Genomic DNA, 24835 nt, shown 5'->3' on the forward strand with positions numbered 1-24835 from the left:
GAGGCCACGGCGAGTCCCGAGGCCACGGCGAGTCAGGAGGCCACGGCGAGTCCCGAGGCCACGGCGAGTCAGGAGGCCATGGCAAGTCAGGAGGCCACAGCCCAAGCACTGCAGCTGTCCCAACTGCCTGTGCCACATGTTTTCAGTGAACATATAGGCACCACCAAACACAGCACACAAAGTCATAAAGTAAGATAAGTTCCCTTGATTTCCAGGGCTGGCCTAACAATTAGATGAAGAAAATTACTATAAAAGGTGACATTTAAAGTGGTTTCTTCAAGCACATGGCATCCTGGGAGGAGGCATGGACTGTCCCACCAAGTAAATAAAGTTGAAGTGATTTTTCTTGGGAAGAGAAGTTGATAGAATACCCTTACAAGCCTGTCTCAGTCTTGGTGCTCACAGCCCTGCCCACAACCACAGGCTGGTCTAGTCCCCGAGTTACGGACATTCGAGTTGCACCTTCCGCAGGTGTCTCGTGTGCGACTCACTTTGCCGGCTTATGAGTGAACCCAACTTGTGAGCATTTCTCCCAAAACAGAGCTCATTCACAAGTCAGACACTTACTTAGTTGCAAAGCAGCAACCAGATACTCGTTGTACCACGTGGAAATGGTCTCCACTGCGCTCACATTTTCCTGTGGAGCGAGTAAATATGCTGCATGTGTTCAGCTGTGTCAGAGTTGGAGGCCTGAGGAGAACGTCGTGAGTTCTGGAGCCAGCGCCTCGGGTATTCTTTACTCACCCAGCTGATTTCAACATGAACAAGTTAGGAAAACACCTCGGGAAGCAGGAGTAGCTATCTCTAGATCTGACGTCCCTCGCCAGCGGTTGCCCCAGCTGCCTTTCTTGGCACGGCATGCCTGCCCACTGCCTCACTGACCCCGTCTCTGGCTTTCAGGTGCCACCATCAGCGTGATCATCGACGTGGACATGCACGTGTCTGTCATCGTGTCCGCGCTCATCGCCACGCTGTACACGCTGGTGGGCGGCCTCTACTCAGTGGCCTACACAGACGTTGTGCAGCTCTTCTGCATCTTCCTCGGACTGGTAAGTGGTTCCGCTGCAGACTTTCTTCCTTTTTCTGTGTAAGGAAAGAAGAATGTGATCTTATAGATCTATGTGATGTGACACTGTGGCTTATTGTATAAGGATGACGTCTTACAGTGACAACAAAAGTGGGAAGGCATTTGGTTTTTTTTTTTTTCCAGACCCAAGCATTGAACTCAGGCCCTTGCTTGCCAGGGAATCGTTTATTGTATTGAGCCATCTTTCTGGCCCCAGTAGACATTTTCTTTTCTTTTCTTTTTTTTTTATGTATTTGATACAGAGTCTACAGGGTCTCACTACATAGATGGGACTCATAGCAATTGTCTCATTTTCAGCCTCCAAAGCACTAGGATTACTGGTGCACACCTCCATGCCCAGTTTCAATCGCTGTCTCAGCGCGTCCTGGGGGCGGGGCAGCACGGCACACTGGGGATCGAACCCTGGCCGCTGCACTCTGCCTAAGCAGGCACTTCAGTCCACTGAGCTGTCTGGCTGGCCCCTTTATTTTCCACCATAGTAATAAACAGTAAGTTGCATAGTCTTTTAAAGTCTAAATCATTTTTCTATGATTTAAGTAAAAACTCTAATCGTTTTCACAAGTTTTGACGGAAAAGTGTCCCCAAGTCTAACTGTTGAAAGGGTCTAGGTCTTCTTTTTCCTCCTTCCTAAATTTGATGAAAACTTGCATGATTCTCTTTGGGAACTAGCTGCAACACACTTTTCTTTGTGTTAGCAAAACTTGGATTTTAGTGCTAACTTGTACATGGCTCTTACGTTCCTGTGTTAGCATATTATCTGTGAGACTAGCCATGGGACTCAGAAATTACCCCACTGGGAAAACTGTGGATTCCAAATATTCCTCTTCTCTGGGATCCAGAAGCAAAGGGCTTAGTAAGTATTTCTCATCTCAGCTCTGGACTGAGCCAGGTAACGCGTGTGTGTTGGGTGTGGCGGGGAGTGCTGCAGAGCATGCTGCACGAGTGCAGCCGGTTACGCTGCAAGTCCTCCTGCGCCTCACACACACTCTAGTCGATGTTACTCTTTGCAGACTCCTATTTTAAAACATGGAGATTATCATTGGGTGAACAACAGTGCCCAGCACCTAAGATATGTCAGAAGGATAGAAGGGAGGATGTCCACTCTGCTATTGGCTGTCAGGTCCTCATTCCTGACCTCCTCCACACAAGACCAGGTCCACGTGCATATCTCCTCCAACTGTGGCCATCCTGGGTCCACATGCAGATCTCCAACATGTGACCATCCTGGGTCCCCTTTCATGATCTCCTCCAACACGTGGCCATCCCAGTTGTCTTAGTACTTTTCTCTCATTTCTGAAACAAAATACCTGGCTTAAACCCAAAGCTAAAAGTGGGGCAGGGAGGTGGCTCAGTAGAATAAGTGCTTCCCTGGCAAGCACAAAAGCCTGAGTTCAATTCCCATTTCCACAAAATAAATAAGTAAATAAAAAATAAAATAAATAAAAGTTGAAAGGTTTATTTAGCTTACAGTTATAGAGGCTTTAGTCCATAATCAGCTGGCTCCAAGGCAGGGTGGCACATGACGGGCAACAGCTCATGGTGGGAGAAAGCATAAGAGTAGCAAGAGCAAAAGTAGAAAGCAAGCTTCTTTCTGCCACTTTTGTCATACCCAGACTGCTGGGATCAGGTCAGTGTAGTCCAACCAGTGGACAGATCCAACAATCACCCACCCTTAATCCCAGCACCCTTAACCCTAGTGCTGAACTATGAATCAATCACGAACTCTAGATTCAGCTGCCTCTGGAAAAGCCCCATCTAAAAGTGCACAAGAGTCATGTACCTCGGTAGTGTCCCAAATTTTCTGATCAAGAAGATTATGGGGCCAAAGAGGAAAGTGATCGATGACATAGAGTGGGCCTAAGGAGAGTCACATGGGGAGAAGACACTCTCAGGCTTTCACAGAGAGCACATTGGCCAAGCATTGGCCGTGACTCATCCACATGGCTGCACTGATAAAGGTTCTACAATCTGAAATACAGGATCTCAGGACAAATCCTGAGGGCATTTCACTGACCTTCTCAGACCAAAAAGCTACAACTCTTGTTGCATAGGTCCTGCTTTACCTTGGTCTTAACCATCCAGTAGAAAAGTATGAAGACGAAATTATAAGAAAGCCATGCTGTTAAGTTGAGCTGTGGGGGACTCAGGTCAATAATTTCTGACATTGCCAGTTAAACAGAAGACCCAATGCCATTGTGGGCTACTGGACTCTTTTGGAATATTTTGCTGAGTTTACACACCGATAATATTCAATAACGGAACTTAGGAAAAATGGGGTATACAGATGAATGTCCATTTTGTATCTGTGTATTCAAAGTGGTTGGGATAGATATATAGTTACATTCTGTTAATGAATAGAATGATTTGTTCTAATGGTGTTTGTAAATAGGATCACAAGTCCGCATCTTGTACAGCAATTAACCACTAACAAGAATATATGCAGTGTATTATTTGTTGAAAAATAAAAATAAATAAATAAATAAATACATAAATAAAAATAAAAAAATAAAATTAAAAAAAAAACAAATTTAAATGTTTCAAAACAAAAAATAAAAAATAAAATAAAATAAAAGTGCACAAGACTCTGGGGCACACCTAGGCATGAGCCATGATGTGGGTCCACCCGCGTGATCTTGTCCAGCATGTGGCTGTGCCAGGCCCACACCCATGGTTGTGTCCACCCCATCCTTCTTGCGTCCTGGGTCATCCACCAGGTGGGTGCATGCTTGCGATCTCATCCATCTCATGATCACCTGAGCTTCGCTTCCCAGGGGTCAGAGTCCTCATGTGGAAGCACAGAGAGCAAGCAGGTCCTGACTTTTGCCTCCAAAGGCAGCTGAAGTCCATTGGTTTTCCTTATCTTCTTTATCTTTTATAGTGAAAAGCTTTCCATCTCCTTTAACTTTTAGATCAGACACTTAGAGATGAAAAATGAAGAATGAGCTCATATCCTCGTTTAACTTTCTAACATCTGCAGTGATGTGCCAGAGAAACATTTATAGTTTAAGTATAAATTAATATGTGCCAACAATTACTCCTTTTCTTTTCTTCTTGATATTCTGTTTGCATTTTATGGAATGCCATTTACTCCATTAATTTGTTCAACACCTCTCATGCTTTTCTTCTGAAATTGTCACAATTAGGTGGGCAGTGCAGAAATTCTGATATTTATGAATATCATCATAAACTTCCAAAGATAAACCAGAGAACACAGAAATAAATCTCCCTCCGGTAGGTCGGGGTGAGGTTAGCTTGGCGTACGGCTTGAGGAGGAGTATGCTTGTTATTCCAGGAAACGCGCCCCGGGAGCCAGAGCCATTAGCGGATGATGTATGTGCCGCCCGCCTGCCTGCCTCGCACGAGACGGAGCTCGAAGCACACAGCACATAAATCAAGCGTGCCAGGGCGAGGCGGCGGGGCACACACTAGCAGCTTTCTGCTATGAAATCTGCCTTGATCAGGAACGAAGTTCTAGGGGTCACTTAGTTAAGACATTGAACCGTGAATGTTTGTATTCTAAGCTTTAGTTACTGCACATGTAGACATAGGTGATCCACTTACTCCTCACACCGGCTCTTCTCAGACCCTCGAGTGGTGGATGGATTTTATCATCAGCAGTGGGACCTCAAGTCCGTGTGAGGCCTGTGTCCCCTACCCCTCTGGCTCCCTGCACCCCAGGACTGAAGGCTGCTGGCTGCTCCACCCTCCTTTCCCTCCTGCACATTCCCATCTGGACAGCGCTGTGGCAGCTGAGGCTGTTCAGGGGGCCCTGACAGGACCTAGGGCACCTTCCCACTGTTCCCAGCTACAACACCTAAGTCCAGAGGAAATCTCTCTGAAGCCTTTTCAGCACTCAGAAGGGACCCTCTAGCTTCTAGGTGCCTGCCAAAGAAGACCAAAGCCTTCAGCTTACAGCCTGGGTGTCTGCACGTGGCTGTCTTCATCTCTCCCTCTTCCTAAGCTGCCCATGCGCCACCCAACCTGCTCCTGAAGACAGGTGCATGCACAGAGCACACAGAGGGACCTCCGCTTTCTGCAGTTCACCTCAGGAGTTCACAGCTTTACAAGTAGAAACTTTATTTTTTTTTTCCAAAATTTTATGATAAACAACAATGAGACAGTTTCAAATCAAATCGGAAGTACAATTTCAACAAATAACACACTGCACATATTCTTCTTTGTGGTTAATTGCTGTACAAGATGCAGACTTGAGATCCTATTTACAAACACCATTAGAACAAATCATTCTATTCATTAAGAGAATGCAACTATATGTCTATCCTAACCACTTTGAATACACAGATACAAAATGGACATTCATCTGTACACCCTATTTTTTCTAAGTTCCGTTATTGAATATTATAGGTGTGTAAACTCAGCAAAATATTCTAAGAGTCCAGTAGCCCATAATAGCCTTGGGTCTTCTGTTTAATTGGCAATGTCAGAAATTATTGACCTGAGTCCCCCACAGCTCAACATAACAGCATGGCTTTACTTCCTATATTTCGTCTTCATACTTTTCTACTGGATGGATAAGACCAAGGTAAAGCAGGACCTGTGCAATAAGAGTTGTAGCTTTTTGGTCTGAGAAGGTCAGTGAAATCCCATCAGGATTTATCCTGAGATCCTGTACCTCAGATTGTAGAACCTTTGTCAGTGCAGCCATGTGGATGAGTCACAGCCATTGCTTGGCCAATGTGCTTTCTGTGAAAGCCTGAGAGAGGGTTTTCTCTCCATGTGACTCTCCTTAGGCACACTCTACGTCATCAATCACTTTCCTCTTTGGCCCCATAATCTTCTTGATCAGAAAATGTGGGACACTACCGAGGTACATGACGTTACAGTACAAGTTCTCATATGTCCTGAGTCTTAATTGACCTTAGAAGGCTAGGGCCAAAATGTTGGCTTTCCTTGTAGCCCTCCTTTTTCTCTAGTTTTGGTCTGCAAACTTAGGTTGTTAACCATCCAGAAGACAAGCTTATTGTTATGATCAAATGATTTAGGCTATTAAGCTTAACCTCACTATCTCACTGCATTTTACTTCCTATATTTCATCTTCATACTTTTCTACTGGATGGATAAGACCAAGGTAAAGCAGGACCTGTGCAATAAGAGTTGTAGCTTTTTGGTCTGAGAAGGTCAGTGAAATCCTGAGGGGATTGATATGTTGAACTTTAAGTCCCTACATAATATGATAAAAAACACTTAAAAATTAGATTATATTTTAAAAATAGGATAAAGAATTCTATACTTCTCATGTTTGCCCATAGGTCCAAAAATCTCACCATATACAACCTTGAAGCAGGACCCCCCACAATATTCCTTTTCCTGTCTCTTGCAGAAACTTGTTTTTTATGTTAATGTTATTGAGAAAGAATTAGCATTGAGATAGTTTCAAAACAGGTTAGTAGGACAGTTACAATAATTAATACATTGCATATTGTTGTCTTTGTAGTAGTTATTCATAGTACAAGATGCAGACATGATATCTTGTCTAAACACTGTTAGTACGAATCTTTCTTCTCACTGAACTAAGAGAAAGTAGCTGTATATCCTACTTTGTATATAGATATATTTTTTCACTACAATATGGTCCTTCATTTATATCTCCCTTTTTTGTTTACTTTTGTCAGAGATGGGTATTCCATTGCCATTCAAATATTGTAGGTGCCTGAATTAAGCAAAGTAATCCAATATAGTCCAGTAGTCCATAATAGGAGTGGGTTATCCAAAGAACTGGCAATGTCAGAAGTTGTTGACTTGAGCCTTTTACAGCTCAGCATATTAATATGACTTTACATTTTATACCTCGTTTTTATACTTTTCTGATGGATGGTTAGGTTGTAGATCTTTCGTCAGTGTAAGCCAAGTGGATGAGTCATGGCCATTGCTTGGCCAATGTGCTCTCTGTGAAAGCCTGAGAGAATGTTTTCTCCCCATGTGACTCTCCTTAGGCCCACTCTACATCATCGATCACTTTCCTCTGTGGCCCCATAATCTCCTTGATCAGAAAATTTGGGATATCACTGAGTTACAGCATGTTACAGTACAGGTTCTCCTGTGTCCTGAGTCCTCACTGACCTTGAAGGGCTAGGGTAATAAATGAAAACAGACAAGAAAAAAAAATGTCATAGGACTGTCCTGCTACAATGTTGCATATAGTTAGAAACTGCATTTTGAATTTGTGTTTTGGACCTTTCCCCGGGAGGCGGTCGTGTAGTTTCAGCTTCTCCGAGCCAGTGCATCACAGAGGCACAGGCAGCGTGGCCTGTAGTCCTCCTCCCGAGCAGCTCTGGGCTGTGCCTCTGTGGGCAGGAGGCCTGTCAGTCCCCTCACCCCAGGATCTCAAAGCCAGACTAAGGCCACATGTTGCTCTTGTCCAGTGGATCAGCGTCCCCTTCGCCCTGTCTCACCCCGCGGTGGCCGACATCGGGTTCACGGCAGTGCACGCAAAGTTCCAGGATCCCTGGCTGGGAACCATCGAGCCCTTCGAGGTCTACACCTGGCTGGACAACTTCCTGCTGCTGGTAAGCCGTGGCTGGCCTGGGGCTGGGGTCCAGAAGTTCCTGACCTGGAAGGCATTTCCAGGACTCCCTGCCTGAGGCCAGGCCTCCTGAAAGCTGTGGTCTGGGTTCTGGATTAAGGCACTGAGAGCCAGTTATTCTGAAATGGATAACTCATGCATTCTCAGTTGTGAAGGAAGGGAATTAGTTTCCACAGGCCCTAAGCACTAAGAAGTACTTGGAAGGGAAGTAGAGGCTCAGGGTGGCAGCCAGGAGAGGCACCTGCAAGGACCGCTGCTCAGGAAGAGGGAGACCCCACACAGCCTTGCAGCCTTCAGGACTGCTGATGGGGCTGCGCTGAAGGCAGCACTCACTTGGTTTCAGCACAGGCCTGGGCTACTAACTGCATCACAATGGAGGGAGAAGGCTTGCTTTGTCTCCTCTTGGGAGCGCTGCTGACAGGACTTCATGACTGAGTTGATGGTGCTTTGCTGGATTTCAGCACAGTCTCCTCCAAGCTCACTTCCCGGATTGCCTTCTGTCCCAGGCACTAGGGCTGCAGAGAGCACGAGGAGCAGAGCTGTGTTCCACAGGAAGTGAGCCAGGCCGTGGGGCAGGCTCTAGGGTTGCTCTTCCAGTGCTCGGTGCTTGCTGCTTGGTGCTTGGTGCTTGCTCGGGCTGTCTCTGTCCTTTCTTTTCTCCTGAGAGGAAAGGGGAGGGAGCCCCATGGCCCTTCTCCTCAGGACACTGATCCCTTCCTGTGTACCTGGTCCTTCCCTGCGGGCTGCAGCCCTCTGGAGACTGCCCACTCAGATTAGCTTTCCAGTGTGTGAGCTCTGGGGGGACACAGACATCCAGTGTGTTTGTAAAAAGGCCAGAGCTCACCTTGCCTAGAAGCACAAAAGGGAAGGAGCTTCTGGTGACCCAACAGCAGGCAGCTGGTGTGTCCTCAGGGTGCACCAGTTCCTGCCTGTCTTGGACTTTGGAAGAGTTAATAAGATACTGGCTTACGAGTTGCGAAAAGAAAGAAAAAGATTCAGAAGAACATAGACCTGAGGAGCACAACTGCATCTTACAACGGCTTCCTTTGGCTCTGTTATTTTATTTCTGAGCACGTACAGTTCCCTTTAGGAAGGAGATGGTTTGGAAGCCGTGTGTCGGGCACTGTGCTTGCACGGGTGAGAGGACAACAGATGGCAGGACGCCTGGGCTCAGACCCAGCGGGAGAGGCGGGCGCCTAAGGAAGCCTCGGTGCTCTGTGACACAGTGGGCTCCTTTCTATAGAGGAGCCCAAGCTCTGCGGCGGAGGAGTGGCCGGAGCCAGCCTGCCTGGCAGCGGCTCACAGCTGGCTATGGGTGCAGTCTCCTTTCCCTGTAGCATGGGACCCCCCTCTCCCCAGGCTCCAGCTGGGGCCTCTGCTGGGTGTGCGAGGACTGATTCCGAGCCACGTCTGTAGGCTTTCCATTCTGCTGTCCTCCTGCCACCCCGGTCACCCCAAAACATCCCTGCGTGTTCCACTTCTGTGGACTTCTGCGGGGACGCAGACGGCCCACTGTGGTCAGTGTCTCCAGACAATCCTGAGTGTAATTCCTCAGCACACTCCGGCAGTGTGCGTCCGTCAGTGACTCGCACGCCTGTCGTCGGTCAAGCCGGGTGGCACGGGCGCGGGCAGGAGCTCTGCCCTGCTGCCCCCGAGTGCGGGCAGGGGCGCCAGCTCCAGCTCTGGCGTGGCCCTCCGCTGGCCTTGGGCGGGGCTGGCGTGACTCGGCTTTCCTTCGCGCTTTTAGAATCTTAATTATGGTGAAAATATCTTCTAAGGATTGAAACTTCTGGATGAGAACATTGAAAACTTGAAGGCAGTTTGAGAGCAGCGTAAAGTAGATAAAACGAAGGCAGGAAAGGGCAGGCCTCTGCGGGGAATGATCGCGCAATTCTGCGTGCTGGAAGGCCGGATGGTAGCGTGGCCACATGTGGTGGCGGGAAACACCGGGCTCGCGTCCTCGCCCTGCTCCAGCGGTGGCGGGGTAGGCGAGGGACCGGCTGCTCAGTGCCGGGGAGCCAGGCCCGCCCCAGGGTCCCCCGTGGGCCTCACCAACCCGGCCAGCTTCGGCGCACTTCGGAGCGAGCGGCCGGCCGAGCACAGTGCCGCGGGCCGCAGCCGCGATGCACACGCAGGGCGGGCGTTTTCTCACGCCCCGCAGCCCGCCCTGGGACCCCGGAGAGGCGGGTGTTAGCAAGCCCACGCCCAGCACAGCGGTCGTTAACTGCCCTTCCATTCCCGGGCTCTGGTGCAGACGCTGGGCGGAATCCCGTGGCAGGCCTACTTCCAGAGGGTGCTGTCCTCGTCCTCGGCCACCTACGCTCAGGTGCTGTCCATCCTGGCCGCCTTTGGGTGCCTGGTTATGGCTCTCCCGTCCGTGCTCATCGGTGCCATCGGGGCCTCCACAGGTAAGTCCCTGAGCCTCCGCGGCCTCTGCCAACCCCGGCTCCTCCCCTTTTCTCCATCCCCGTTGCGCATGCCCCACCCCATGTGCCGTGGCCCCGTGTGCCGTGGCCCCGTGTGCCGTGGCCCCGTGTGCTGTGCCATGGCCCCGTTGCCCACACTCTCGGGTACTCCAAGCTGCACGATAGCCCCTCCCCGAGCCTGGTACCTCGGGAGGTGGGCTGAGGACGCCTCTCCCCGCAGCTCTCAGCCTGTGTGCTGCCGTGTCGGGGCTGGCAGGGCTCAGAGAAGCCGTGCTTTCAGCCACTGCGCAGCGAGCAGGTTCTACCCTCGAGGACAGAACTGGAGCCCCGAGTTCCAGAAGCCCCCCGGGGAGGCAGCGTGCTGGCACTTGGGCTCTCCCACCCCGGGCATGTCTCCAGCTTTGTCATGTCCGTGGCTTATCGAATGTTTCTTTCCTGGAGAAGTTGGTATCACTAATGGCGCTAGTTGCACTGTGGAAGCCCCTCCAGAAGCAGCCCACGAGGTATTCAGGGGCACACCCCAGGGGTTCGAGCTTCAGAGAATAAACCTCAGACCACCTTGCTGTGCACGCCGCGCTGTGGCTGCAGGCTTCGTCTGAGCACCATCTGTGCTCAGAGCTGCACTTAGGGCGATTCTAATCGACTATGCATCCAGTGAAGAGGCACCCGCTGACCCAAGCACAGAGGCATTCGCTAGGTGCAGGAGAATAAAACAGCGTAGAGAAGGTTCACATCTCACCCCGCTGTGCCTGCTAAGGGTGGTCCAGGAGGGTCTGCACACAGTGCCTGACGTTCAGCCAGTAGAGCTGGCCACTGGGCTGTCTCGTGCAGGAAAGAGCAGTCTTGGGGCTTGGCACCCCTTCCCTTCCAGTTGTCTGCCTGTGACAGACACTTGGTGGTAAGCAGACCATTGACAGCAGTGGAGTGCTGTGTGTGATGTTTTTGAGAAAAGGCTGGATTTATTTCACAGAGGAGGGTCCCAGGCTCTGGGGAGGTGCATGGACCCTCGTGCATGTTGGGATGACAGGCTAGCCAAACAGCTCCAGGCCCACCTCCCCCTTGGACGGGGCGCACATTCTCGATTGGTATTTCTGGTGTAAGGACATCTCAAGGCATTAGAGTTGGTGTCATCTAAGCATGGCTTTAATGCAATTATAGAGGGAAATAGAGAAAGAAAATCATGGTAGAATCAAAAGAAACCACCTTACTTATCATCACAACATGAAGAAAGTTGAGCAAATAAAAAATGAACTGTGAAGCTGGGCATGGTGGTCTCCGCCTGTGATCCCAGCTACTCTGGGGCCTGAAGCAGAAGGCTTGCACATTCAAGCACAGCCTAGAGAACTTAGTGAGACATTGTCTAAAAAGTAAAAATGAAAGAAAGGGAATTACACTGATGCGTACGTGCATGCAGGCTCCCCAAGTTTAATACGTGCTATAATTAAACAGCAAACAGGATAAATTCAAAGCTAAACTTACGTATCAGGTTGCCTCACCGTGCCAAGTTTAGAGCCCCCCTTAAAATCTCAACTCCAAGAATGTAGTTTTTATTCAATAAAAAGGGACTGCCCTTACTTTCACTGCTCCCATTTCTGGTGAGTGAGATTCTACACAGCATCAAATTTAATTAGAGAAAAGCAGAGCTCGGGGAGCTCCAAACCAGACGGGTGCACAGCAGCAGGCGGATGAGAAGGCCAGCTGTGTTCTTCTGCGTGCTCAATTGCACCCAGGTAAGACAGCCCAAGGAAAGAGGCCACACGTGTCCTTCCAGCTCCAAGTGGCGGGAAAGAAATGCGATTCCAGTAAGAGCGGTAGCTTTTGTTTTCTGAGATTCTGTGTAATGCAGTACCACAGAGACACAAAGAACCTGCAGGTCTGGGCAGCACAATCCAGACGCGCTGTAGGAGGGCCGCACCCTCAGAAGCAAGGACACAGGAGATAGAGTCCCTGACGGACGCAGGAAGTCCTGCCTCCAGGCACAACACGTGTGACTGAATTTGTTGTCAAACTACCTCTGAACAGTTTGAGCCCCCACAAAGGGTACACGGCCCCAGGAGTGTGTTATAGTCATTATTTCTGCTCAACAGACTGGAACCAGACCTCGTTTGGGGCGGTGAATCCCAAGGACAAGGGCGAGGCAGACATGATCCTGCCCATCGTGCTGCAGTACCTCTGTCCCGTGTACATCTCCTTCTTTGGCCTGGGTGCGGTGTCTGCCGCCGTCATGTCCTCGGCCGACTCATCCATCCTGTCGGCCAGTTCAATGTTTGCACGGAACATCTACCAGCTCTCCTTCAGGCAAAACGTGAGCAGGGGTCCTGACCCGTGGCTGGCTGTGCTGTGGCTGTTTGTTGCCACTGCATGAGCTGTGTGGGCGGTACTACCGGTCGGGTCTCCCTCTTCTGGAAATGCATCACTTCAAATGTTCCACAGCCTGAAACTTTCTGAGTACTGACATGGGGGATTCCACGCCACAAGACTGCTTTATAACAAAATTTAAAATATTATATAAAATTATCTCCAGGCTATGTGTAGAAAATTTATACAAAACATGGATCGCTTTTAGACTCAGATCCCAGGATACCTCAGTCTGTAGGTGTGACTATTTCCAAATCCAAAAATCCTGTAATCTAAAGTACTTCTGGTCCCATGGATGGATGGATGGATGGATGGATGGATGGATGGATGGATGGATGGGAGAGAAAGAGGTAGGGGGGAAAGAGAGAGACAGAGAGAGTGCGCGCGAGAGAGAGAGACTATATTAAAGCCTGACCCTGCTTTGATTAAGCATCCAAGTTTAAGTAACAGTGAGTATATTTATACTATAAATAGATATTAACAATGCATGTTATAATTCAAGTTAATACTAAGGGAACAAATCTGTTCCTTAAGAGATTCAGTCATGTCGCTATAATTTAGGTTTTCTATCTTTCTGATCAAAGAACAGTGCAGCCTGAAACATCCCAGCATGGACTCAAATGACAGGAGCTGAGGACCTGTCACCCAGGGTGCAGCATTGGGACTGTTTCTCATCAGCTCTTGTGTCACAGCCTCTTCATAAATGTCCCCTGAATCTGGCTGTCCTTGTGGCACTGACAGTTGTTGTCTGGGACCATGGCCACAGTGATCCCTGAAAGGCCAAAAACCCCTCTTCCCAGGCTGTATCTTACCTCCAGGTTTCCTATGTCCATAGTGAAGTGCCCCAATGGTTCTTACTAAGGAGATGCCCTTCAGGGCCTGGTTAGCCTACAGATGTGATGTTCCTCAGAGAGAGCAAATAAGAATGGCGCTGGCACTCTCTCTGGGTGCCACCCAAGGTCTGCTGCTTAACAGGCACAAGTGAAACCCTCCCTGCCTGTTGTCCCCAGTGGTGCCAGGTCAGCTCATCTACCTTTTTCTGTGCACACAGCAGGGGCTCAAGGGGCTGGCTCCAGGCATGGTGTGCACAGATGCTCCCCCAGATGACACAGGAGGCTACCAGCTCATTGCATGGGGTTGCAGGTTAGGCTGGCTGTACCCATACCCTGGGCCATTTCACCCAAGGTCTTCTTTAGACCAGTTTCCAAGCCTGGAGATGCATCATGTTCTTTGCCTAAATGAGCCAACACTTTAGAAGCAAATCTCACTCTTAGTTTCTTTCTTTCTTAGGCATCAGACAAAGAAATTGTCTGGGTCATGCGAATCACAGTCTTTGTGTTCGGAGCGTCTGCTACGGCCATGGCACTGCTGACCAAGACTGTGTATGGGCTCTGGTACCTCAGCTCCGACCTGGTCTACATCATCATCTTCCCGCAGCTCCTGTGTGTGCTCTTCATCAAGGGGACCAACACATATGGGGCAGTGGCAGGGTATGTGGCTGGAATCTTCCTGAGAATAACAGGAGGGGAGCCCTATCTGTACCTGCAGCCTCTGATCTTCTACCCTGGGTACTACATGGACAACGGTATTTATAACCAGAGGTTCCCATTCAAGACCCTCGCCATGGTGACCTCCTTCCTCATCAACATCTGTGTCTCTTATCTGGCCAAATACCTGTTTGAAAGTGGAACATTGCCACCAAAGCTGGACATGTTTGATGCTGTTGTCGCAAGGCACAGTGAAGAAAACATGGACAAGACAATTTTGGTCAGAAATGAAAATATTAAATTGGATGAACTTGCACCCGTGAAACCGCGACAGAGCCTAACTCTGAGCTCAACATTCACCAACAAAGAGGCGCTCCTCAATGTGGATTCCAGCCCAGAAGGGTCGGGAACTGAGGACAATTTACAATGATCTCTCCTGCTGCTGCTTGTCCAAACAGAGCACGGTAGGAAGGTAGTCCTAGGAAGGTGGTTTGTGACATATAAAGTATATATTAAAATATAAATAGAGTTCAAGAGGACAAAAAATCTGCAGAAAAAGTTAAAAATAAGTCCTAAAAGAAGAGTTCAGGAAAAATAGCGTGCAATCACACAAATACATGCCAAGCTAGAAGTAATAGCTGTGAAGCAACAACTTTATTTCTTGTCTGTAGTAGCTTCAGTTTCAATGCTAGATAGTTCTGTTAGGTATAAAAGTGGATACACCCCCAATCAACACATGACTGGACAGAGGATTCGTCTGTATCTTGGCCAAAGGGAGTGCACAGGAGAGAGCCTTAGAAAGGGAAATTGGTCACGCTTTATGCACATGGTTGGATTCATCACTGACAGTCAGCTCGACTGCAGATGCAGAGGCTGAGTCGCTCCAGTGAGTGGTTGATAAAGGAGCCACTGATGCGTCTCACGCTGATGGTTGGCCCCCTCTTTCGTGGTCTAAGCTATAGCATTTGCTTTGTTTTTTTTTGTTTTGTTTTGTTTCTGAACATGGGATCAAGCCCAGAGCCTTGCACAAGCTGGGCAAGCCCTCTACCATTGTGCTACCTCCCAGCCTTGAGGTCTGCTACACTACTAGTTATAACCTAAATTATTCTCGATGTAGGCAAATCAAGTACATAAAAATTAATGAAGAGTGGCCTTGTTTGTGTGCAAAATGTCAGGAAAAGAGAGTCTGTTTGTGATGCAAGAGAGCACTAGACTCCTTTAGTATGTCCCTAGTACAGAGAGAAAGGTCCCTGGGGTGCCAGGAGATGATTAGCTGACTTGACAACAATAAATCCAGGACATCGAGCAGAAAGTGGTTGGAAGAGTGGAGCTCTGTAGCTGCAGGGCAGAGGTCACTGTGGGCACCAGTTGTGCTTGATGGAAAAGACACTGGCAAAGTAGCAGGAGTTTCGCTGAAAGCTCGTTACCAGCATTTCCCAAAGCATGTCATCATAGCAAACCCAGAGACACAAGCCCTATTCATTTTTGGATATTCACTGATGAGACCAGTGAGCATTGAGGAGTCTACACTGCGAAATTTTTTCACATAAGCCAGTTTCCAGGACTGCAAACATCACTACCACAAAAGCATGCGGTGAATTTCAAAATGTGGCAGAAACTAGAAAGCAAAACTAAGTCTTAGAGGGAAAGAAGCCATCAATTTTAGCGTATCGTATGTACATAGCTTTTGTGAAGTCAGTCGTTAAAGATTATGTTGCTCCTTTTCTGGAGTTAAAATGCAAACACACACACACACACACTACACAGAGGCACAGCTTGCATCATGTAGGACTCAGTGCGTCCCCCCAGACACTGTTAGAGAGAATAGCCTGGAACCAGGTTGAACACACGAAGAAGCCGATGAGCTGAGAAGAGCCAGGGGCAGGCTCCCCGGGTGGGAGCCGGCCGCGCTGCAGAAACTGCGCATGCCTTGAAGGTGGTGTCTCTTCTGCAGTCGGCACCAAGGCGATGCTAACTCAGTCTTAGGCAGCACGTGTGTGAAGGGTGTGTTCTTGACTCTTAGGATTTCATCTTACACATTTTAATTGGAATTATCTCAAGTCACTGAATAATACATCTCCTTTTTCACAAAATAGTAATTAAATTTCAAGGATAATTTTTAAAATCTAAAATTAAACAATTTTAGATGCCATAATACTTTCAGCACTTAAAACCTCATAATGAATGTGACATTGCATTCAAAATCTTTACTGAAATCTTAACTACCTAAATGAAAAAAGAATCCCTTTATTCATCAGTGTGAGCATCCGTCAGCCCAATTCCACGGCATGCTCGTCTGGTGCATGTTCTTGGCACCTGTGAGTGGTGGGGTCCAATATTTTCAGACACTAACTGAGAAACAACCCAGTCCATTCAATATATTAAAACCACAAAAATAATTTAAGCAAATAAAGTAAACTCATTATTCTGCATCTATTCTCAAACTAGATTATTAAGATATAAGGTTATAGCTTAAAGTCTAAAATTGGAAAGAATGCCCACTTGTGCAGAAATTCCCAGCAGTCCCCAGGGAGAGCGCTGCCAGCTCAGCTTGCCCGCGGGGTGTGGGCGCCACCAAATGCACCCAGCTTTGCACATTGGACTCGATCTTCACAATTCATCCTCAATGAAATAGCCAACATGTTTCCAGCTATCTTAAGCTTAGGTGGTGAAACCTGTGACTAAAACATAGGATAAAACAGCTATAGTATTTTCATACTTTTACAATGACTGTAATGTGTTTCCTGGGTAATTTTAGTTGCTTCCTACATACTGTAACATCGAGCTTGCACCTGGACTGAGATGCCAAGAACGAGCCTTCAAGTTGTGTCATAAGCTCACTTCACTGCTATACTTACAGAAGTAGCAAGTTCCATGTGAATATCAAATGAATGTAAGCCTGAAGTAAGTGAATTTAATATAATGGCTATTCACCTTTTTATTTGAAGTAATGAATTAACATTGTATTTTAAACATAATGAATTGTTCCTTTTTTTATCCTTCAAAAAATTCAGTATAATGTGTAATTTATTATGTTTGCCATAAAGTATAATTGACTGTAAGTTTGCTACTGAACATACAGATGCATAGGATGGTTCTAAAACATATATTTTTGTCTGTAAAAATATTATATATAAAGTTATGCTTAAAATAAGTAGATTTGCAGCTACACGTGTAATGTTTTAACTATAACGGTCTTTATTAAATCGTGCTGGTGCAATTCAGGACAGCGTAGTTGAGGTCAACCTGGCTCTCTGGTGCCCTCTCGTACAATAAACATAAAGTGAAGACAGTTACAGCGCGGAATCGAGGTGAGCCAGCCGTGGCTGGAGGACAAGGGGCGGCCCAGGGGAAGCCTGCGCCCCACACACAGCTCGGAGCGAGGTCTGAGTCCTCTGTCTTGGAGAGGTGTACCGCTGCGCACTGGCGTGGCTTTGAGTCCGAGAAGGCGGCGACGAGGCGTCCGCTGCGTGAACGGGAGGCTGTCCCGGGAGGCTCGTAGCTGGCACGCCAGCCCCTAAGCGACGAGCTGGCTCGCGGGGCTCTGCGCCGCACACCTGTCCCCGGATGCTGTCCAGGGGACCTTCAGGCAGCCTGGATCCTCCGGAGGACCTCGCCCTCTCACGCTTCCTCTTACGCCCTCATCATCCGCACCGGGCTCTGGATGCGAGCGTGGAGGGCCCGCAGCCCGCTCGGGAGGCGCGAAGGGAAGAGCGCGGACGGGGCAGGGGACACGCGCCAGCTTCCTGCTGTTGGGGCGTCCGGTGTGTCCGAGAGAGTGTGCGCAGGCTTAGGGCAGCGCAGGGCTGGACCTAGAGGACCTTAGCGACCAGACGCGTCGGGTAAGAATTTTATCACTGGCCCTCTTTTGAGACTCAGATCCAGGAAAATGATGATTTCTACATGTTTATAGTCAGTCACTTAAAGAAAAGCTCCGAAATAGTGAAAATAGAAGTAGTCATGTCTAAATTCTCTGAAATCGAAAAGCGTGTGGTCATTCCGTGTTGAAGGTTAGTTGGGAAACCGCAGCTGCGTGTTTGATGGAGATTCTGCTCGGGTGAGGTGGAAGCCAGGCTCCAGGGCTGACCCACCAGCCTGAGAGACCTCGCAGAGCAGGTAGCGAGCTGAGAGTGGGCTGGGCCGCTTCAGGACAGGGCACGGGGTCTCTGCCCAGGGACACGGCCTCTGTGAGCCTCAGTTTCCCAGAATGACACGTGCCTGATATCAGTAAAGTACATGAAGCATACACAGTTATGTGGTAAGAAACTCCTACAAAGTGGACACGTGCAGAACTGGGAGTACAGTTCTCCATCCCAGAAAACTGAGGCACAACATAGCTACCCGGAGAGCAATTCTGACCTTGAATCTTGGATTCACCTGATTATCAGCATGAAGTTCTGCATTATCAGTGAAGAACTTAGAGTCAGGTTTGAAAGTATGCCGGCCCTCTGGTACACCGGCTTGGCTTGGCCTTGCCACGGCAGCCTGCCCTGGACCACACTTGCCCTGCTTGTGACTGTAAGCCGCTGGGCGTGGCCGTAGAGAAGTCTGCGTCACCCTTCTTGCTAGACTTTGGATGGCACCGCATCCCAAGAGTGCTTTCTACTGAAGTAAGGGGCAAGCTCCCTGATGGCTTGAGGTGTGGAGGACGGGATGAGGCTTTCTTTCCGTGCTGTATCTGCTTCCAACATTTCACTAGAAAACATTAGACGATTCAAAAATAGTCTTAGAGAGATATGAGAATGATAGAGCCTGAAAAGGTAAATTGAGACCCAGGCAAAACTGGCTCCTGACACTCACAGATGCGTGTGGACACAGCACGGTGGCTCGTCATCAAGGTTAAGGCGGCATCTGGCTGCGCCAGAGCGAGGAAATCTTACCAGCCCCTTTGCTGTATGTGGGTTAAGATGTCCCGGGCAGGGATGGCCGAGGGCGTAACGTAGCTGTGCCTTAAGTGCAAGGGACAATGCGGGCTGAGTGCACGGAGGGCCACCGTGCCTCGCCTCTGTCCTCACGCGCTCCGCCCCGCGCCCCGCACCGGGCCAAGTGCAGCCCTCAGGAAAAGCTGACCTACATAAGGCTCTGCTTCAGCGCAGTGTCCTTTCATCAACAAATCATTTCCAGGGTTCATTCTTCAGAGAGAAATACAAAAACCCAAGAAGGAAGTTTTTAAATTAAAAAACAAAGCAAAACAATAAAAGAATGAAAGTAGTTAATACCATGGGTATTAATCTTAAAAATAGTTACTCAGCGTACACCATAATGAGAGGCATTCTCTCGCCAAGAGGAAGCAAGCAGAAAATAACAAAACTTTCCTTCCAACAAAGAGAAATTAGTAATATAAATAAAACAAACTGATAGATATATTAAAATATTTTTGAAACAAGGAAATAGTATTAGTTGGACTTCCCTTTATTTTCTATCCATATATCTTCTATTTTGTCTTTTTTAAATAGAGAATAAATAGTAAAAAAGAAAAAAGGAATACAGAATTTAAAAAAAAAACCAGAATTTCAGTATGCAAACTGATAAGAATTCAACAATTCTTATCTTTAAATTAGTTGCTCTGAATAGCAAATATAAGCATGCAAAACTGGTCAAAGTGATGAATCATTAAAAGGGGAGAAACCGCAAGCACTAACCTTCGGCTCCCGCGCTGTCCTGCGTGCGGGCCTGCATTGGCCCTCTTTCCTCCCAGCCCTCCTGCGGCCGTCCCCCCCCTTGGATCAGTTTCTGTCCTTGCTCGGTCCCCACGGTCCCTTCAGATTTCATTACTCTCTCAGGTTCTCACTAGGGAGACAAAGCACGCACACATGCAGGCCGCACTGAAAGGGAGTCTGTGCAAGTAGCAGGACAGAAACGACATGGAGCACTGACTAGGGCCTCCACGTACTTGACTCACTCTCTTTTTTTTTATCCCTGTTATATAAAAGATATTTTAAAATGTGACTAAAAACAAACACAGTAATGTAATAAAAGAGCAATTTTTAACTGAGATTAAAAATGTAGCTAGAACTGTCCTGGCCGGCAGAGCAAAGATTCAAACCTCTTTGAGATATGAAAACGCCCAAAGAGATGCCAGCGTGACTCTTCCATCTTTGAAAACAGTGCAGTGTGTCCTCCTAAAGCAGCAGCAGAAGGAAACTCACGCTCGTCCCCAGCACAGTGGTCTTTGTCCCCGAAGTCTCTGAGACCCACCCCCAGCCCCGGGCCCTCCGTCTCCTCCTCTCTGAGCTTCCGGCTTGCCTCCTCCGACCCTGGCTTGCCTCTTCTTTCTCAAGGAGAGAAGAGCACACTCGTCCGCCCCTTCCCCAGGCCGTACCCGCCGAGGCAGGGTCGGCAGAGCCCAGCTGCAGGTCTGCCCGACTTCCTCACCAGAGCTTCAGGAGGAAGAAGGGCACACAGGCGGACGCTCACCCGTGCAGGCCCCCATCCAAGGTCCCACACCCCTGTACCCCACTAATGTGCCAAGGACACAATTTCTCATGCTTTCTAAAGCTATTTCAGTTGTATAAGATTAGAAAGTTAACAAATACAAAATGGACACTCTCAAAGAGTTTCCTGGGAAATATTGCTCACCCAGGACGGACTACCGGGCCAAGCGTGTGGCAGCAGGGTCTGTGCTCTGGGCATGAACTTCTCTCTTCCCCGACGAGGCTGCAAGATCACGCATCATCCCGGAGGCTGCTGTTTGTCCCGTCTCATCTTTGGCCTTCAGAAAAGGCTGTTGATGTCATGCAACACAGAGAAAACTGCGAGTAATTCAGGGAATGTGCTCCAACTTATAACTCTAGGAAAGCTGTGGAAAAGAAATGTGGAAGAGGAACTAACATCTCTATGCTCACAGGAGGTCGCAAGAAGCAAAACGGCGCATCTGATACTTGCGGATGTGGTCACAGAATCTGATGGGAGTGGGAGCCGACCATATGCCTTGGGACACTGCTTCGCTTGTGTTAATTGCATTGCTTTCTGCTCACTGAAACACAATATCTGGGCAACAATTTAACTGGATATCCACAAGTTCAAAGAGGAGAGATTCAATTTGGCTCATGGCTCAGGGGATTCAGCCCATGGTCAGCTGCTCCGGGCGGGCACATCACGGCAGAAGGACACAGCAGAGTGAGGCTGCTTAGCACCTGGTGGCTGGGGAGCAGAGGAGGGCAGCAACGAAGCTAGAAAATGGGCCTGAGTCCACATGAAGTGCCTGAGCCAAACCTCCATGACCACTCAGACATAGCCAAGCGGGTTCCACCAAGCCCCAGTGCAGATCCCAAGCCAACAAGCGGACACTCAAACCTGACACCAGGATCAATCCAGTCATCAGGAAACTCTGAGATGCACGGATACTGTGCGCCCCAGACTTCCTTCCCAATGGCGTATAAGTAATTTCACAGCCTCACATACCAGCCAGTGAGCACATGGCATGCTCAGTTGGTCAAGAGAAGGAGCCCTTGAGACTATAAAAAGAGAACACTGGGTTGGAAAAGAACCATTGGTCAATTTTATGCATCTGGGCAACAATTTAACTGGATACTGCTTAACAAAAAATCAAAGGTCAGGAATACCTCTTATTGTATGTACTGTGAAGCAAAGGAGCTAGGGAGCATGGTTGAAGAATACCATGTGTGTTGCATTGTTTCTAAATGATGACAGAAAACATTTACCATTAATCTCCCTCTAAATACTCTCCGTGGCTTCAAATATCCCACTGGTCTTGCCACTTAAAAAACATATTGGGCCCGGGGAGATGGCTCAGTGGAATAAGCGCTTCCCTGGCAAGTGCAAGGACCTGAGTTCAATCCCCAGTTCTGCAAGAAAAATAAATAAATTAAATATATATATATATATATATGGTATAACTGATATGAAGTGAATATTTAGAATTTTATTATAGTGAAAGACATTCCCAGAATGATGGAGCAAGTGTGTTTGAATATGTACAATGTATGTTTTACTTCAACAAATTTTTTTAAAATTTAAGCATGCACCATATTTTTAATCACCTGATCACCCTAGTAAGATTGACCATTTGTGGAAAATCCTACCAAACAAAAACCTTACTGTGTGCTCTTTCACTTGCTAGACCGGCTCATCCTCAGTCTCCCCCAAACTCCAAATGACTACAAAAGGGGAACATTTTGAATTCACTCAGGACATGGAAGCAGCCAGAACAGGGCAAATAAAGACACCCAGGAAGAGGACTCCAGAACTCCCGAAAGGGCAAGAACACTGAGATGTGAGGATTCAAAGTGGGGTGGAGGAGGTGTTGCAGAGATTGGTGGCAACGTATCTTTTACCATAATAATAATTTTTTTAAAGGTAAACATTTGCTAAATTTCCAGAAAGATGCTGGAGTGGTAAGGGGCAGCCCCTCTAGAAGTGCTGTCCAGGTATGAGAATATAGCAAGAGGAGGAGAAGGAGGGAAGTAGGAGGGGCGCCTGGGCCCAGAAAGGATCTGAAGCAAGAACTGAAGTCCGAGGGCAGAGCAAAGAGAGAAACTTTAACAAAGAAGGAGGGAGTGGATGACTGTGTGGGATGAGCAATTCAAACCTACTGACACACATTGTGTGCTGGCAACCCTGGAGGCCTCCACAGAGAGACGCAGCAGTGCGGCAGAGGAGTGGCGCCATGGGCTCTCTGTGTGGTGGGTAGACCACTCCTGGCCACACAGCAGGCGAAGGTGACTCACCAGGAGCTGCTGTGGACGGGCCAGCTGAGCTCAGTGGTCCACTGGCTGCCACAGGCTGAGCAGACCTGGCTCCAGCCTCACGGAAACCAACATGGACTTCAGGGGAACAAAGGTGCAGCTCATGGACATGGGCCAGAGCCCCGCCGTAAGGCTGCCGCTGGCCTGCTGGGGTAGGTCGGCGTGGGTCTGCACTCTATCAGTGAGGGCAGAAAGTAGGACAAGTAAAATGGAAAGAAAGCTTTTGTAGATGGGGAGCAGCAGAGGGGTGGAAAGGAGGGTAGGGGAATGGGGAATAGAAAGAAACAGTTGTATCATGTAGAGGTACAGATTCTCTGAATGCGATCATTTTGTGTAGCTAAGCTGTACCAATAAAATCTGATTGGCAAAAACTTGCATTTGCTATTTTGATGACAATATAATCAAATCACCTCCAGACAGAATGTATGCTCTCCATGCGTCCTCACAAACACACACGTGTGGGTCACATATGTGTCCATCTCTTGTGTTTGCCTGTATGTCCAGGTCAGAGTGTTAACCTCTTTGGGAACACCCTGCCTTCGCCCTCGGAAGCCTTCCTGTGGCAGATCTTACCAGCCTGCACATTCAAGTCTCTGGCCAAGGGTTCAGAGACCCAAACCTTGGCGCATGCCTCAGGTCTCCTCGGGCAGAGCCTCCTTCCAGGCAGGGGGTCAGGTTTCTGGCCTCAAAGGTCTTCACCGTGGTCTCTTTACATCTCAATGCTCAGACAAGTCACAATTCCCACACCTGTGGGCCCACATTGTGGGCAGGGACCTAGACATCTCAGTCTTCAGAGACGCAGTCGCAGGTGCAGCACCAGCGCACGTGTCTCTTACGCCTGAGTGACAACAAGCGACTCTGGGAGCTCAGAGGGCTGGGCTTGCTCTGGATCAGCAGGGTGCAAGGTTCTGACCTCGTATGTGGGAGCCAGGGCCCATCCAAGCAGAGATGTGATGCCTGCTGGCTGTCACTGTGCCCCTTCACCTGTCAGACTCACACTGCCCACTCGTAGCAAGCAAGCATGCACAGTGGATTCCAGGAACTGTCTGCTGCATCAGAAGCTCTCAGTGCTCCTTTTCTGTAACCTTCATTGCACATTTATCCATATGGAGGAGCAAAGCAAATAGTAGTACTTGTAACACTTGTACAGATTCACAAAAATAATTTAAAAATGAAAAAGTGTGTTGAAGCAAATGCTGCATCCTCTTGGACTATCCGTGAGGAGGGGGCTGGCATCTGGGCCCCAGATGTCTGCAGGTCGGTCCTCTTGATTCCCGCCTGCCTTGCCCAGTGATGAGGGAGATCGGCTGCTACCAGCACCAAATGACCCTCTGTGCATCAGTGATTGGGTCAGCAGTGCCACGCAAGGTCAGGCACATAGGCAGCGACTTCCTTAGGCTGAGCCAAGCTGGGGGATGCTTTTGAGTGGATGATTTTCTTGTGCATGATCAGCTGCTGGATCCTGCTGGGCCTTTAGTGCCATTTTTAACTTTTACCTAATTAAAAACTGCACATCTTGATGGGGGTAAGATTTCTATACAGACACACAAGGTGTAGAGATAAGGTGGGGATACTGCAGGTTCTGGCGCCCATGTGGGAGCTGAGAGCTTTTCCCAGAGGGGCAGCTCCCAGAGGCTGGGGTGGAATGGGGGTGCAGCTGGACAGGAGGAGACACCATGAGGTTCTGCAGCACAGGAGGGAAGTGATGGGGAAGATATTCAGCAGTGTATTTCAGGAAAGGATTCTGAATTTTCCACACTGAAGAAACAGTGCATGTTGACACAGTACTGCTATCTGTGAGGCATCTCCTGGCCTGAACTGGTTGGCGCTGTACCCAGACCTCTGAGAAGGATGAGCCATGGCTCTGTGGAGTCGGTGGCCAGATCTGGGGGCCACCATCCTACAGAAGACTCTTGATGGTAATAGGGAGCAGCCCTCCCACAGAAGGCTCTCAATGATGCTGGGGAACAGCCCTCCCACAGAAGACTCTCCATGATGCTGGGGAACAGCCCTCCCACAGCAGGCTCTCCATGACACTGGGGGTCAGCCTTCCCACAGAAGGCTCTCGATGACGCTGGGGAACAGCCTTCCCGCAGAAGACTCTCCATGACGCTGGGGGTGAGCCTTCCCGCAGAAGGCTCTCCATGATGCTGGGGGTCAGCCTTCCCACAGAAGGCGCTCGATGACAGTGGGGAACAGCCTTCCCACAGCAGGCTCTCCATGAC

General features: G+C 48.6%; 1 protein-coding gene across 1 annotated transcript in view; it reads left to right on the top strand.

Annotated features, from left to right (window-relative positions):
* Slc5a7 (solute carrier family 5 member 7) overlaps window positions 1–14432 on the top strand; it is a 24611-nt gene extending 10179 nt beyond the window's left edge. The window contains exons 4-8 of the mRNA XM_004633210.2: window positions 901–1049; window positions 7471–7614; window positions 9886–10039; window positions 12145–12362; window positions 13706–14432. Coding sequence (XP_004633267.1) covers window positions 901–1049; window positions 7471–7614; window positions 9886–10039; window positions 12145–12362; window positions 13706–14332 — 1292 coding nt within the window. The 3' untranslated portion in view covers window positions 14333–14432. The remainder of the gene's footprint in view (window positions 1–900; window positions 1050–7470; window positions 7615–9885; window positions 10040–12144; window positions 12363–13705) is intronic.
* The last annotated feature ends 10403 nt before the right edge of the window (window positions 14433–24835 follow it).

Source organism: Octodon degus, unplaced genomic scaffold, assembly GCF_000260255.1.
Source record: "Octodon degus isolate 3935 unplaced genomic scaffold, OctDeg1.0 scaffold00052, whole genome shotgun sequence".
Taxonomy (NCBI): Eukaryota; Metazoa; Chordata; class Mammalia; order Rodentia; family Octodontidae; genus Octodon; species Octodon degus.